Source organism: Branchiostoma floridae, chromosome 8 (assembly GCF_000003815.2).
Source record: "Branchiostoma floridae strain S238N-H82 chromosome 8, Bfl_VNyyK, whole genome shotgun sequence".
NCBI lineage: Eukaryota > Metazoa > Chordata > Leptocardii > Amphioxiformes > Branchiostomatidae > Branchiostoma > Branchiostoma floridae.
In genome coordinates, this window is record NC_049986.1 from 976302 (window position 1) to 992362 (window position 16061).

Sequence of the window (16061 nt, forward strand, 5' to 3'; positions counted from 1 at the left end):
CTCCTTTATCCTATATTAATGTTGTTCACAATACACTTATACAGCATCTAGAAATGAATGTAGAATTTCCGACTCTGTATTATACCAAAGAGGACATGCGTCAATGAAGGTCAGGCATCCAGGTAATAAGATACGCCAAAAGCAATCAATCAAGCAATTGGATATGATTTTGGAAACAGTCAGACGTACAGAAACCCTGTACAGAATCTGCAACACCACACCTCTCTCCGCAAAAGCCGAGCAATCAAGGTGGTCTACGTTTGAACACATCCTCAGGATGCCACAAGACACACCTGCACAGAAAGCCCTTGAATTCGCCATTCTAGGTTCTAATAGATTCAAGGCACGCAAGGGAAGACACTGTCAATTTGCTCAGCCTGCTGAAGGCGGACCTAAAGCACAGGGGCTGAACCCTTCCTACAACGGCAAAGAAACTCCTGGAGCTAAGGAAGCTTGCAGGATGCAAAGCGCAGTGGAAAAGGATGAAGAAAGACTGAATGCAGCTACAGGACTTTTCTAAGGCTGTAGATGCAGAATGCAGTGAATGATGATGATGAGACGTTTCAGACAGTCATTCAGTTGCTTGAGTAATTGCTTTTTTGGTGCAAAGAGGACATGATATAAAAAACAAGAAAATGAAGCAATGTATTCAGGACTTTCCTATATCTGCACCAATGACACTTATTTCAGTGTGTTCAGTAAATTTTTTTTTTCTGATAGCAAACATTTTAATAATAGTTTGATGTACAATTTTGTTTTTATGTTCACAGACACAAATACCTACAGAAAGAATATTATCTGTTAGAAGTTCCTGATGTGCAAAACCTCAGTCATAGATGACATTCAACTCTGTACCAGTAGAAACATTGGTTGATAAGAAGATACCTCCAGCTAAAACCATTATGACCACCTTATTGCTCACACAAAGCAGGGTTCTCCCCAGAATATTTTAGTATAGTGGAGGGGCTGGCAAAAAATAAGCCGAACCAATGCGCTGCGCTTTCATGAAAATGGGTTCATTTTGCATGACAGAGGGTGTCAAATGCTACAAGTATAATATACTATAGTGATTCCTTTGTTGTGAAGTGGCAAAATGACTATTTTTTTGATCATTGCCAATTCACAAGTTTTTGTAGACAATGCTGACTGGAAAAGTGATGCCACTTGGCACAAAAATCTGTGAATTTTTATTAATTTTAGCGAAACTAACCAAGAAAATAGGGAAGAAACACACTAAATTTCAAAAGGAGTATAGTGGAGCTGGGCTAGGAATATAGTGGAGGACCTCCGTTATTCCATCCTCTGGGGAGGACTCTGAGAAACATTGGTTGATAAGAAGATACCTAAAGCTAAAACCATTATCACCACCAAGATCACAACCACCTTATTGCTCCCACAAAGGATATTTATTGTCTCATCCAGATCCTCCAGGTCCCATTCGATACTGCGCAGGCTGTTCCGCAGCTCGTTACTCGTCCAATCGTATTCCTCCTTACTGACGGAGACGGGATCCTCCAACAGCTCGCACCAGCGCTGGTACAGTCCTGTGGCATTCTGGACCGCCTTCTGGACTTCACTGGTGGGGACAAAAGTGATAAAATTAGTGATGAAATTAGTTTGATTATGTAAAAAAAATTGCCCAGTGCTGGAGTACAGCTCACCGGTGTGGGGAGGTCTACCACGCGGTCTGTCGGACGAGCTGGAGAAAGTCCAGAGGACCTGTTGTAGGATTATTGGTATACCCTACGATCAGTTACCAACCCTGGAGTCCCGGAGGCGGGATGCGACTGCACGTGAACTGAGAAGGGTGGTGGCTGACGCCACTCATCCTTGCCAGGATTTTCTGCAGCAGGCTACAGAGTGTCAGTACCAGCTACGATGGGCTCCCCGTTTTAAGCTGCCAATGAGCCGGTCCAACAGACATTCGCAATCGTTTATCCCCAGGGCCGTTGCTCTGTTGAGTGACAATTAACGCACTATCATATCCGTATGACGTGTACTGAACTCATCGTTACAAATATTGTATAGTAAACGTCTGTAATGTGTGATTTTAAGCAAAATTATCAGTCAGTGTAAAGTATGCTTTTAAAATTGTATTAACTTTTGAGACAATGTTTAACAACGAAGCTTGTAAGCACCAACACAATTCAGGCTAAATCGCCTGCAAAGTGGTGATTTTAATAAAGTTCAAAGTTCAAAGAAAATTAAAGGAATGCAAGTGCCTGCAAAACGGTCACAACGGGGCTAATCATACTAGTTTAATGTCAATGGCTTCTACTTCTACTTTGTCAAACTTTAGTCTCTACCAGACTGACTACGCAGTCTGTTATAGGGAGAATGATTTATCAGAGGCAGGGTTGGACAAGTTTTCTAAAATTCACTTGCAAGTACATAAAAAAAATTACTTGCCCGAAGCAACTTTTAATCACTTGCCCAAAATCTAAATGACATTCTTCTATGTATTTTCACTTCCATCAATGGAGTTCTGGTGGTATTTTTGTGTAATTTTGTGGTAATTTTCCAGAATTTTTGCCCAAATCTAATTTCTACTATCCTCGTACCCCTGTACAGCGGTCTGGTGAAGGCTAGTCAAACTCCAAGAAGAACCAGCTGAGCTAAGCAAATTCTGAGAATTTCTGTAGGGATCCTTTTGATTTCAGTACAAACAATGGCATTTCCCATTGTACTGAATGGACAAACACTGCCAATGGAACAAAACAAGACCTCCTTGGCCACATGCAAATCAGTTTTCAGCAATATTCTTTGTTTACTACAATGGGCACTTTGACAATTCTTCTACTAGTAGGTCTGGGAAATGGATTTGCTATATATGAAAGCATTTGCATCAACACCTATGCCAATGACTACTACAGTAGAGTGTTATTCTATCCAAGGACGTTACACCAAGGACACATATAATGTCCTTGTATAATGTGATTGTCCTTGTTCTATCCAAAGTTTTCTATATTTTAATCCAAGGAGCTTTTATCAGTGATCTAATTGTCTTTCCAAAGTTGATGGTGCAATTAGGAAAAATTCATGACATTTCCAGTATACCATTTACTTGTTGACATTACCAGAAAAGTAATAGCGCATGTCTTGCGCATGGTTGCTTTTCAAACCTTCTTGGTCATATTCATAGTTCTTGAAAGTTGTCCACAACTCCTGATTAGCCACACAAATGAATAAATAAACACATGGATGGGACTCTGTGAAGTCTGTGATCAATTCTTCACCATTTCACACCCTACTAGTAGCCAATCCAACGTCCTATTTGTAAGATACACAAATGATAAATTACACAACTCTATTATTAGTTATAGACTCAAAATCAACAAACCTTAGCTTTATTGAGATAACATTAGGAGGGAGGTAATGTGTTATTGGTATAGATACAATTCAATAGATGTAACACAAGGAATATCAATCAATCAACAAGGAATATGATCGTAGTAATATGGTCTTGATTTCAAAAATTGTCAATATCCATAGATAAATAAAAACATGAAGAAAGTAAGTTTATGTGATATTTATCTGTAGGTTAAAGTAGGGCAGACATTAATCATTGACACCCAATTCTAATTTGTAGGCAACACTATACTAAAATATCTATGTCGGTCCATGTGGCCTAAATTATATCTCTTCTTGTGATGATTTATCTGCCAAAATTTGACTGAATTAACCACTGAACCAGATGCTAAAATGAGAAGCAAAACCATAACTGTTGACACTTACTTAGTATTGTATACATAAAGTGATTTGGATTGAAAAAAAGTCTGGGATTGGGATTGGCTTATTTGTAAAAACATCTGTCACTAGAGACTGTGACACTGAGTGACATGGTCCAGTTCCGCTTCCTTGTGCGGATTAGCCAAACAGAAACATCATGTTGGCATTGATAGACTGAAAAGGAAATTTTGCAAGCAGTTGCTGGTAAACAAAAATATATTTATTATATAGAGAGTGGTATGGCAATAGATATAAGATAATTTATACAGGGACTGTCATGTTTTCTGCATGTAGATTGACTGACTAGGCAGCAGTTTTGGGATGCCCATGCCAGTAGTGTAATCAATAAGATTATGTCTAATCTAAAAGGCTGCCATGCTCTAATATGTGGACTGCAAGAGTAACGTTAGATATCTTTCAAATCATAACTGGGCTGATGCAGCATGTCCCAGAAATATGCACACATTTCTTTCTTCTTCCATTCAATAATTGACTCAGTACTGATAAAGGCATGGCGTGGTCTCGGTGTTTGGGCCGGAGCCAAAACTGACACACAAACAGAGAAATTCCTCCACTGACCTCCCAAAAAAAATCATGACGTCCATACCCCACGCAGATGATATAAATCAAGACACAATACACATCCTTATTGTGTACGTGCGAAGAGCCACAATGGAGAAAACGAGGGCACTCTCCATACCACCAACTCCGCATAACTCCTCATTTACATAAGACAAGGATGTAACACACACAGCATCAGTCCCTCTCCATCTTGGAGGAGAAGTCTCAAATCCTCACACACAAACCTCAGTTCCTTCTTCAGAAACCCCAACAAGCTTCCCACATCCTCTGCCGTGAGAGCGGGGAGAGTCATCGCTCATCAACATGTATAGGGAACAGCCATATACAGGGGAGAATAGCAGAGGGAGGGCAGGGTTTCCACCCATGGATATCTTCTGTATTTTTGGGACGGCTGGTATTTTTGGCAGGCAGGAAGGAAACACGTCATAGGCTGGCCAGTCTGAGTGAGTGTGACTGGCATACCTCAAGTAGTACACCATAAACACTACAAACTTGGACTTGATGCAGACTTAAACTGAATGTAAAGGAACTCTTAGATCCAACAGCATTTGCCTCTATAGTTTACAAACAGGAACTTTTTCTTGTATCTCAGAAGAATGAGGGTGATAGTATTCGATACTTGACACGTTGTAGTGTGTAGACATAAACAAAAGAGTGTTGCTTGGCTTTAAATTCTACGAATCTCTGGAGAAATAAAAGACTAAACAAAAAAGTAAGTTGGATCGTAGACATAATTGTGGATACCTATAACATGTATTTATAAAAGTGAAGGAAGCTTGTAAGATATGATTTGCGAAAAGGGAAACAATAAAATTAACGCTTGGCGTCTTTTTGGCACACTGATGCATTTAAATTTTGCCAGGAAAAATACTCACTCTTTGACGACGAAAAACGGATCTTCTAACGACATGTTGATGGGTGAAAATCGGGGACGACGTTCTGTGACTCCTTCGGCTTGAGAAGTCTTGAGAAATGGAGAAAATATTGAGAACTGGAGAGAGTTATTGATGAAACCGACAGGACAGTCGACGTGAAATCTCCCACACCACTGTCACATTTCTCGTGACGTCACTACCGGAAGTAAACCCCGCGGTGGCTGAACTTTAACCCTTGACCTACTAATATTACAAATGTGCCGGAGAGAGAGAAAGTATGGACCAGCAGGGCGATAAACAAGGTATTTTGGTTATAAACAGGCTCAAAATATCTGTATGTTGTAACCACTGTTTGTGGTAAATATGGGGGAACGTGTGTGCCAAATATGGAACCATTTGCTTGCCTTATAAACTTAATAAAGCGGAAAATGTTACAACAAATCTTAGGTGACCAACACACTAAATTACTTCATCTCAAGTAGTGTTACAAGTACTGTACTATTCTGCTCTGCAGTTGTCTGTCAGTGTATGTGTGTGTGTGTGTGTGTGTGTGTGTGTGTGTTGTTGTTGTTGTTGTGTGCTCATGTTTGTGTGTGTGTTTCTTCAATGCAGTTTCTGTATGTTATGCTAGAGGGTCCCCTAAGGCCTAGGAAAAAAAATGTTGTGTTTCCTGTTTCCCTACCTACCCTAGAAAAACCTGCCGACCCTAGACTTTTTTTTGGGGTGGGCAGTGGAGTCACAGTTTCCAGTTAGAATTTTTATTCAGCCTGCTTCCTATTGAAGCAAAAACACTGCTTGTCCTATCTAATGAAGGATAAATGTATCTATTGTGCAGAAAATTAAAGTTTGACATTGAAAGAGAGGTGTCCTCATGCACTTCAGTTTACTTTGTTCGACTGTATTGTAATATGTGATCACTAGAGTTTTGGCCAGCCTAAAAAAAATTACAAGAAAAAAAAAGATAATCCCTACCTACCGACCCTAATTTTTTCAGGACTGAAACAGGAAACACAACATTTTTTTTTCCTAGGCCTAAGCATTATGATGGCCATCTCAGATTGGTTTGGTGTACTCGTATCAATTGGTGTACATCAAGTTAATTGGGAGATTTCAATAAGCATGTTCACACTTTTAAGATTACTCACTTTTGCGGCGACAGGAATTGTGGGTGATACATTTGTATGTCGAAATTGAGACTCACCACACCTTTCGAAAAAGAGCAGGGGCATGCCCCAGAGTGCGATGGAGCAAATCCTACTGTCTGGAGTTGGTGATTCAAGTTACAAATCATTCGGATGGCATCCTCCTAACGCCCGGTCCCCAACGGCATTGCCTTATGGGTCCCTGCTATCCCATGCCCTTCACCTTAAATTGACATGTCATATTACCTTCAATTCCTATCGCTAGGCATGTGTGAACAAGCGTATTGTGTATTTCTTCAATGCAGTGACTGTATGTAGTGCTAGAGGGCCCCCTTACCATTATGATGGCCATCTCTGATTGGTTTGGTGTATATATCAAGTTTATTGGGAGATTTCAATATTAAAGCTTGTTCACACTTTTGAGTGCTCATGTGCAGCGACAGAAATTGTGGGTGATATGTCAATATTGAGGCTCACCACACCTTTCGAAAAAGAGTAGGGGCGTGCCCCAGTGTGCGATATTATACAAGCGTATTGTTTCTGATATAAATACCAACTACTAACTTACAGCCAACATGTACCCTTATTGTTACAGGAGCCGAGAGACCTAAACCCATAACTGTGATTGGTTTTGAAGGCAGTGCTAACAAGCTGGGTGTGGGGATTATTCGGGATGGAGAGGTGTTGTCCAACCCCAGACACACCTACATCACTCCTCCTGGGCAAGGTGGGTTCTTTCACAGGGATAGACAAGGGTCAGATCAAGGGTCAGATCCAAGATGGCCGCATCCTTGGATCCTGCTGCACATGGAATATGTATCCATCTTAATCTGTTGTGTGGAGGGTCTCTTGTAAGCCAATTTTAGTGTTATTGGATGTAGATGACAGGGTTTAATGTGTCCTTATGTTCATTTTTTGTTTTGTTTACATAGTTAGACCGCATGACATGCCAATATCCAACAGCCTTTCTGCCCCCCTCCCACTCTTGTTTATATATATTTTTATTGACTTTTTCTTCAATTACTTTGGCCCATCAACATTTCTATAATCCACTTTAGCAGTTTTCCGTCCCTCTTCGATAAGGGACAGGATCTGGCAGCCCTCGACCCCTCCCCCTACTCAGGGTTACCGAGTTGGCCAGACAGGGGTCATCAGCTGGAGTGGAAGCAGCCTGTCTAAGGGACGAGCCCCCGATACAAAGCTCCTACCTGACCTGGGGTAGCTTCATCGCGGCAGCTGGCGATAAACTGACAGACTGGTGTGATGGATGATGTGATAGCCCAGTTAGTGCGGTTACAGGTTGGCGTCAGGAAGGATATCCGGCCGTAAAAAACCCTATCCAAACCGAAATGGAAAGTTCTTCATACAGATAAAGGCACAGGCAGTGCCGGTAGCAGTCACCGACGAGCAGCCGGTATTGTCGCGGGCCTCGCTGACTTGCGGGTGCGGAAGGTAGGGTCCGGCCATCGAGGCAAACCATGGAGTTGAAGCCCAGAGCTGGACTCACTGGACGGACCAGCAGCATGGAAGCACAGTGTGAAGACTATTCCGACTGCTGCCTACCCCTGTGACAGGGATCCCAGCAGCAGTATAATCAAAAATGGATACGACGATGACGACGACGACGAGACAAGTCCACTAGCCCTATAGTCCCGGGCAAATGAAAATGCCAATCGGGCAAGTGCATGTCCTTCCCCACTTGCCCGATCGGACAAGTTAGCTTTTCTCCATTGAGTGAGATTTTGATGTACTTGCTACTTTTCAAAGTCATGACATCAAGCATTGATTAACACAGAAAATAGAGCCAATAACAAAAATTCCATTGAAGGCCATGAATGTACATAGAAAAATGTCATTTAGATTTCGGGCAAGTGAAAAGTTGGTTCGGGCAAGTAAATTTCCCGATAGGACAAGTCAATTTTAGAAAACTTGTCCAACCCTGTTTCAATCAACCTTCTCTGAACTGAAGTAACCTTTTGTCACCCATTTTGCTTAGGTCATGGGGATGTGCAGTTAGGAAGTTATAATTACCCCATTAGTATGATTGCAAAATCAGCCCAGACATACGGGCTCATTATCAACCTCATTAAGGGTTAATGAGCAACTGACACCAAATTCTTTAAAACGTAAACTGCTCACCCAAAATGTGAGCACAGCATAATTGTAGTTATGATTTCACCATGTGCCTTCTGTCTATGCCAAAATTTCTTCAAGTTACCATGGGGATACTGTAATCATCTGTGAAAGTGGTCATTAGCCACAAGTTACTTGTTATAACATAAGTTACAAAATGTATCTGTTTCATCAGATCCAGACGTACTGTGTTCTTTTGAATGACCATGTACTAGTATTCAGTGTTAGCATAGAGGAAAGCAATGTAAGAGGAAAATGGGATGTAGCAATGCTGTAATTGTAAATGAAGAAGAGACTTTCTATTGTGTATTATAACTAATGATATAAGTTTATGAAACTCCTTTCCAGGGTTCCTGCCCAGAGACACAGCCAAGCATCACCAGGCCCACATACTGGATGTGTTACAGCAGGCTCTGGACATAGCCAAGGTCAAACCACAGGACATCGACTGTGTGGCTTATACAAAAGGTGCACACCATGGTTATAGTTAGCCTGATTAAATTTTGCTCATAGCAGCCCGCCCAACATCTGGCCATCCTGCGGGGAGGGGCCAGTTACAGCCCTGGACAGTAGAGTTTGTGTTACACAGATTAGACTATAGTATGGTCATTGTCATTTAGCATATGTCTGTTTCTTTTGTTGGATGTTAAATATATGATTTGTGTAAATCAAGCTTAAGTTTGCTATACTAAACTAGCCTAAATAATCATCATAGTTAGTTTAATAGACAGTATGTGGTAATGTAACATTACTGGTCTCATTCATTGCTTGCACTTGTATTTCTATAGCATAGATGCATGTGATACTATAATGTTAAGTGTGTTCGTCCGAATTGTACAGAAACTTTGAACCTAATATCTAATATTTCCTTCTGTGCCCTTGGACATATGTCAATTTCCATTAAAATACATAGCCCACTATCACAACCAGTTGAAAAAAACTATATTGTAACATCCTATACCCCCCAGGACCAGGAATGGGAGCTCCCCTTGTTTCCACAGCTGTTGTGGCGAGGACGGTGGCACAACTCTGGAACAAACCATTACTGGGGGTGAACCACTGTATAGGGCACATCGAGATGGGACGACGAGTCACAGGTACTGCTGACAATGTGGATACATAAAACATTGATCTCATTAGGGCTGGGTATCGGTACAGCGTACCGGTACAAAACCGGTTTTTCTTACTGGACCGGTCCAGAAAAAACGGACCTGAAAAAATTAGGTGGACCGGATGTTGGACCGATAAGAAAATTAACAGATTATTTTATCAGGCATTCACATGTTTTGGCGCTTGCAGATGGAAGAAAATAACAAGAGTGAAGTAGAGTAGAGTTTACAGTAATTTTACCAAGTTTTACAGCCAATCGTACAGGTGCAGTTAGCGTTGTAGGATTTTAAAACGCCAGTGTAAGTCTAATACTCAACCAAACAGATTTCTTTGTAGTGAAATTGACCATTGGTATGAGTTATACTGAATCAGGTCCAGGTTCAGGTCCGGACCTGGACCTTATCCTCTGGACCTGAACTGGACCTGGACCTGAATTTTCTGTACCGGTACCCAGCGCTAGATCTCATTCATGACACAAGTTGTTTTTCAGAATCAGGAATCAGGAAAAACAATTTTACAATAATATGTTGCAATTGGCAGAGGTAAATTTCTTCTATAGGCCTTTCTTTTGAATGGTTTTTGATACTGTATTGGATTTGCTTTTACATGTATCTTACTATTTACTTAAACTGAGTTTAAATAGGTCTTTCTGTGGTATCACCCCATCAGGTGCTGTGAATCCAGTTGTCCTGTATGTGAGCGGAGGAAACACTCAGGTCATCGCGTACCAGCTGAAGAGGTACAGGATCTTTGGGGAGACCATCGACATCGCTGTGGGTAACTGTCTGGACAGATTTGCTAGAGTGCTCAAGGTAAGAAAAATGTGTTGTAAGGAAATGTACATTGAAGTTGACATTCTGAAAAGAAAAAGTACATGTATGAGGTAAAAATGAGCTTCTTTTTACAAATTGTTTTCTTAAGCTGGAATAGAAACTCATTTCTGTAACATGTAAAAGAATTGACATGGATAAGGTGATATAGACTAACAGCCTGTAACAGGTGACATAGACAAACATGCCTGTGTAAGAAACTACTAGAGAAAGACGCCTGCTGAGAGACTGAGTGAATATTATAAAGCATCTAAATGGCAGTCATTACTACCCTCAAGTGTCTCAACTTCAAGTGTCAGTCCCAGTCAGATAAGAATCCATGGGAGTGAGTGTGTTACAACTAGGACCTGTTCCAATTTCCACAATGATGTGGATCAACATGATAATTTGAGTGAGAGATATACTTGTATGCTTGTCAGTAATTCAAAGTATCTCATAGAGATATCGATTTTCCTCTGCAGATCTCCAATGATCCCAGCCCAGGATACAACATAGAACAGATGGCCAAGAAGGGGGAAAAGCTCATCGACCTACCGTATGGTGTGAAGGGCATGGACGTATCGTTCTCTGGGATCCTCTCGTACATCGAGGACGCGGCACAGACGCTGTTAGACTCCAGACAGGCCACACCAGAAGACCTGTGCTTCTCCCTGCAGGTTGGTCCACTCACAAGTGACATCTAGTGATCAAGAGTAGTACTGCAGCTTGTACACTTGGTTTTCTTTTCAACTACAGTCAAACCTGTATTACTTAGTGGCCACCTGGCCATTGCGGTCACTTTTTGTCAATCGTAGTTTGCGAGGATTTGGAGTTCCCAACAGGGTCATTTTGGTGGTAGTGGAAGGTACGCGTGTCTTGAACGTTAGAGCGCAAGTTTTTGTCGGCGAATTTACCAACATTGCACATGGCAACATCAATTATTTTCGGTAGATTTGACTTTGGCAGGGTTATTTGAATTTTCAGATGATCGAGACAATGTTAATACTTGGTGAGAAAGATGTGTGCTGAAATCATGTGTAACGTATTGCTTGTGGTCAATTTCCCTATAGTGGCCACCTGTCTGTAGTGGCAACATTTCTCCAGTCCCTTAAGTGGCCGCTATAGACAGGTTTGACTGTATTAACTTCCTCCAAATTTCTATGCTGCCCACATTAAAACATGTGCTCAGAAATCATTCACTCTCCCTGTAATGACTGAGATTTGCTTTCTAATGTCTTTCCTAGGAAACCGTGTTTGCGATGCTGGTTGAGATCACGGAGCGAGCAATGGCCCACTGTGGTTCTGAGGAGGTGCTGATAGTGGGAGGGGTGGGGTGTAACGAGAGGCTGCAGGAGATGATGGGTATCATGGCTGCTGAGAGGGGAGCTAAAGTATTTGCTACCGATGAAAGGTAACATGCACAAGTTTCATTTTACACTATGATGGATTTAATAGATACACTGACAAGAGCAGTACTGCAAGTGATGTCACAATGTCTGCACTTTCGTATGTTTTCTTGTACATTTCTTTTTCTTTTAATGTATAAAACTGTGGTTATGGGCCGTAAGTGAGCGAGTATAAAACCTTCTTGTGAAACATTTTCTTAACTCTAAGTACACTTGCTAATAAATCATACTAGTCAAAAAGTTTGTCTTAGGAGTACAATGTACATGACAATATGGACCAAAAGGATGTTGTATAAAGATCCTCTATTTTTGAATTATGGTTTGAGAGATTGGTTGCTGCATAACTTTATATGCTTATGAAAAGCATCAAGTTAGTGGCATTAAACTTAATGTATATGGTAGCCATTTGCTAGCAGATGTAAAATATGTCCCTCATCTTTTCTCCAGATACTGTATTGACAACGGAGCCATGATTGCGCAGGCAGGGTGGGAGATGTTCCGTACTGGCCACACCACGGCCCTGGAAGACTCCTGGTGTACGCAGAGATTTCGTACAGACGAGGTGGAAGTCACGTGGAGAGATGACTGAGGAGAACGAATGTAAAGACTGTTCGACTTTAAACGTATAACTGTTGTAACCTTGTTTCGATCCATTTCTTTTTGGAAGTCAAACTGTGATATTGATGTACAGGCATGCCAAAATGCTTCTACTCATTGACAAGCAACTGAATATGATTTTGGAAATGGTCAGATGTTTCAGACAGCTGCCCAGTGTTTTTCACCAGTGACACTGACCATTTTCAAAACTTCAGAACAATTCCCAAACCATGTCCAGTTGCTTGAGTAACTGCTTTTTGGCATATCTCATTACCTGGATGTCTAACCTACACAGTACACAGGCATCTTCGGGTGGGAAATGATATCTTGTAAAGTTTTGATACTTCATGATTTTCAACATTTTTTAGTTTTTATTGATCTATGTAGAAATTGTATGATGTGCACTTTGTTTTTTTGCTTCAGATCTGATGTATACTTGAACCTAAATGCAAAAAAATGTCTGAATACTTTTGTGAGTAACCGAAGCTACTCTCCAAGCAGAGGGTAGGCTCTTGCTGTCTGTTTAGTCGTTTTTATCGGGCTTTCTATTTTGTCATTTTTCTTCAAGTACGCCAGCTAGTTAGGTTTTGACACAGCAAGATAAAATACAAAACAGAAAGCCCGATAAAAACGACTAAAAAAGTTTTAAAAAACCCAGCCAGAGCCTAACCTCTGCTTGGAGAGTATAACCAAGCTACTATACACCTTTCTCACGCGGCGGCCATGATAGATCGAAGAAGAGGTCAATGAGGCAAACAGATAAAACTTATTTCTAAAATCAGGTCCCATTTAGTTTTCCCCCAAACCACACAAATTTTCATGATATAAGATAGAATAATGAATATTACAAGAAGTGTTATGCACTGAAAGATGTAGCAATTTAGAGTAGTGTACACTGACCCCATAGTCCCTTAAGAGATGCAAAATAAAAACATAATAATGCAAATTTCTAACGAATTTGCAGCCATTCACTTATTGGTCGATTTCCTAATTGGTAGGCTATCATTGGTCGAACTGCTAATTATGATGGACAGCCTTTTGTTTGCCACATTGAACTCGTTTTAGATCAATCATGGCCGCCGCGTGAGAAAGGTGTATAGTCCCATGACACAAAAATATTGCTTTACATGTATGGAAGTTGTATGAAGACAGACACTGATACATTTGTATAATAAAGGCCCAAATGGCACGGTCTGTTTTATTGTCTCACACAAGACTCTTTTATAATTATCCCACAGTAAAAATCATCATACAAGTTCCAACACTCAGTACAATACAGATCACTACCATATATAATGGTTATGGCATCATAGTACTTGTTTCTAAACATCATCTTAGTTTTTCAAGTACACATATTAGTACACATCAAAATGTCATTCAATACAGTGGGAAAATACAATCATTCTTTTGAAATAAATCGTTGTCTTATCAAGTACATAATAACAGTGGTAAAAAATATCACAGTTGTCATATCTGTGACATGTACAGGACATACAAATATCTGTAAGGAAGGAAGACGATGTTTGAGATGATCCCTTCAATTGGTTTCAGGTGTTTTGCATATTTTGAGGTAACACAGTCACACATATTGCTTTCATTCAGCAAGTGGCTTTTGAAAAAACACCTGTACACTTTCCAAACTGTGCTATAATATCCTCACCTCATACACCTGTGTTGTACATTGCTGTCTTTTCATAACAAAAATTTATTCACATTTATATCTAAAAATGTAGTCGTATAAATAAGATGGTTATCAAACTATAACTGGCTTCTTTGGTATACCTTATATCTAGAAGCAGACCTAAAGATCGAGGTCCAATTCAACTACACAAAATAAGGCCAATTTAGAATCTTTTAAATCACACTCTGCTGCTTTGGAAAGTTCTCAGCAAAAGTTAACAAAGAGAGCATCAACGATACTAAAAATGTTATGCTGATGATATTTTAGTAATCACCATGCACAAATTTGTTATCTTAGGCCACACCAATTTAATTTCTTGGTTCACGGATTCGCTTGCTCCTGTTTTTTGGAAATAAAAAAAATTTAAAAAAATTACCACTCAGCAAATTTTCACCATAAATGAAACAATTCACCAACTTTCTGGTGTAGCAAATTGGCCTTTATATTATCAGCTCCTTAAAGTGTAGGTACAGGTGCTGTTACTGTACAATAATAGTGTTTTTGTACTTTTTTTCAAGCTGAAAACTTTTTATCCTATATGTTTTGGATTGGCCCTTACCTTTACCCCAACCATTTTACAATTTTTATTTTTATTTCGCCCTCTCGCTCCATATTTTTTATGAAAAAATCCGTGAACCAAGAAATTAAATTGGTGTAGCCTTAAAAACAGATGAAAACCCACAATCTATTATCTAACACAGGTTTGCTGACTAAGGCTGTATGGCATATACTTAAACTACAAAGTCTTAGACCATGGCAGCTTCTTGAACTAGACACAGAAATCAAGCACCAATTAGGAAAACAATGGTATAAAAATACAGGAGAAGCTTTACAGCATCTAGATCATAGCTCTGTTCAATATCTCTCAGGATCCTAATGGCTACAGTTATGACTTGGAAAGAGTATGGAAAGTTCCAACCAGTTTCACACACAATATAACACTAGAATCACGTTTGGTTTTGCCTTACCATACATAAAGATATCTATACATTCAATAAATATTTGTCACTAAAAGTACCTAGAAAAAGCATCTGTTGAAATACAAACTTGACAAGCTTGTTAGCTAGAAAATGGTACATACTAGTCTACCATTTTAACCAAGCTGTTTTTAAATGTACTTAATGAAAGGAGGAAAATTCATAGCTTTCATGAGACAAGCTGGTTTTGAGTTAAACTTTGGCTATCGTTATTGGTACAATTGTATTTATCATCATTGTCACATGACAGACAAATTGTAGAACTAAAATAAGGTAAGGTCTTATAGGAACACGTTATTAAATGTACATGTAGCCCTGGTAATAGCTTGCAAGCATATCAAACTTTAACACTGTTTTCTCCACTGGTGATCACCTATCTTACAGCTCTGTTCTTTTGCATATACAAAATTTGTCACAGTGACTTTTAATGCTGTTTGGTGTTGTGACTCTGACCTTTCAAGTAGGACTATCATGAAAGAGTGCTTCATCATTCTGTTGAACTTCATGTTAGAATGATTAGTGGTCCACAGCAACTACAAATTTATTCTGTAAAATGCCACTGTACGTGTATTAGGTAGATACACACACATACGTGCCATACAAGATACAAAAGTTTTCACGGTTGATTCTCACATTTGTAATGTTCCTCAAGATGGAAGACGATTATTTAAACACACTTTTCGGAATGATTTGAAAAACTTGCTAAGTTACACTACTTAATTAGACAAACATTTGCCACTTCTTTCTGTATGTATGTATGGATTGGAATGGCTTGAGAATTCCTTTGCTAGCAATGATTTATCTATAAGGAATGAGAAATGTTTGCTACTTGTGCATTTTAGCAACTTGGAATATTTGAGAAGTGTATATCAATGATACCTAGCTAGCTAGAATGATTTTAGGAAAATCTGCTATAAATACGTGTTTAAAGATGTCTAAAATTACAAATCTAGAAATGCTAAGACAAGAAATGAAAAAGACGTTTAATCAGTCTTTTTTCATTCAACCTGGAATGATTTG

The 16061-nt window shown here is 39.7% G+C and overlaps 2 protein-coding genes across 5 annotated transcripts in view; one reads left to right on the forward strand and one right to left on the reverse strand.

Annotated features, from left to right (window-relative positions):
- The window catches only part of LOC118420520 (syntaxin-6-like), an 11358-nt gene extending 5967 nt beyond the window's left edge, over positions 1-5391 (reverse strand). For 2 of the 4 annotated variants that reach the window (XM_035827363.1, XM_035827364.1), the window contains exons 1-2: positions 5187-5391; positions 1407-1576 (exon numbers count right to left, since the gene is read on the reverse strand). In XM_035827363.1, coding sequence (XP_035683256.1) covers positions 1407-1576; positions 5187-5221 — 205 coding nt within the window. In that variant the 5' untranslated portion in view covers positions 5222-5391. Of the gene's footprint in view, positions 1-1406; positions 1577-4535; positions 4706-5186 lie in introns of those variants that run through there. The other 2 variants (XM_035827361.1, XM_035827362.1) reach the window with 2 other exon arrangements.
- Positions 5351-12989, forward strand: LOC118420492 (probable tRNA N6-adenosine threonylcarbamoyltransferase). Its single transcript, XM_035827324.1, has 8 exons — positions 5351-5488; positions 6924-7055; positions 8810-8929; positions 9430-9558; positions 10241-10383; positions 10863-11057; positions 11625-11791; positions 12234-12989. Exons 1-8 carry the CDS (start codon positions 5464-5466, stop codon positions 12373-12375), a joined length of 1053 nt encoding a protein of 350 aa, XP_035683217.1. The 5' UTR covers positions 5351-5463; the 3' UTR covers positions 12376-12989.
- Positions 12990-16061: the final 3072 nt, after the last annotated feature.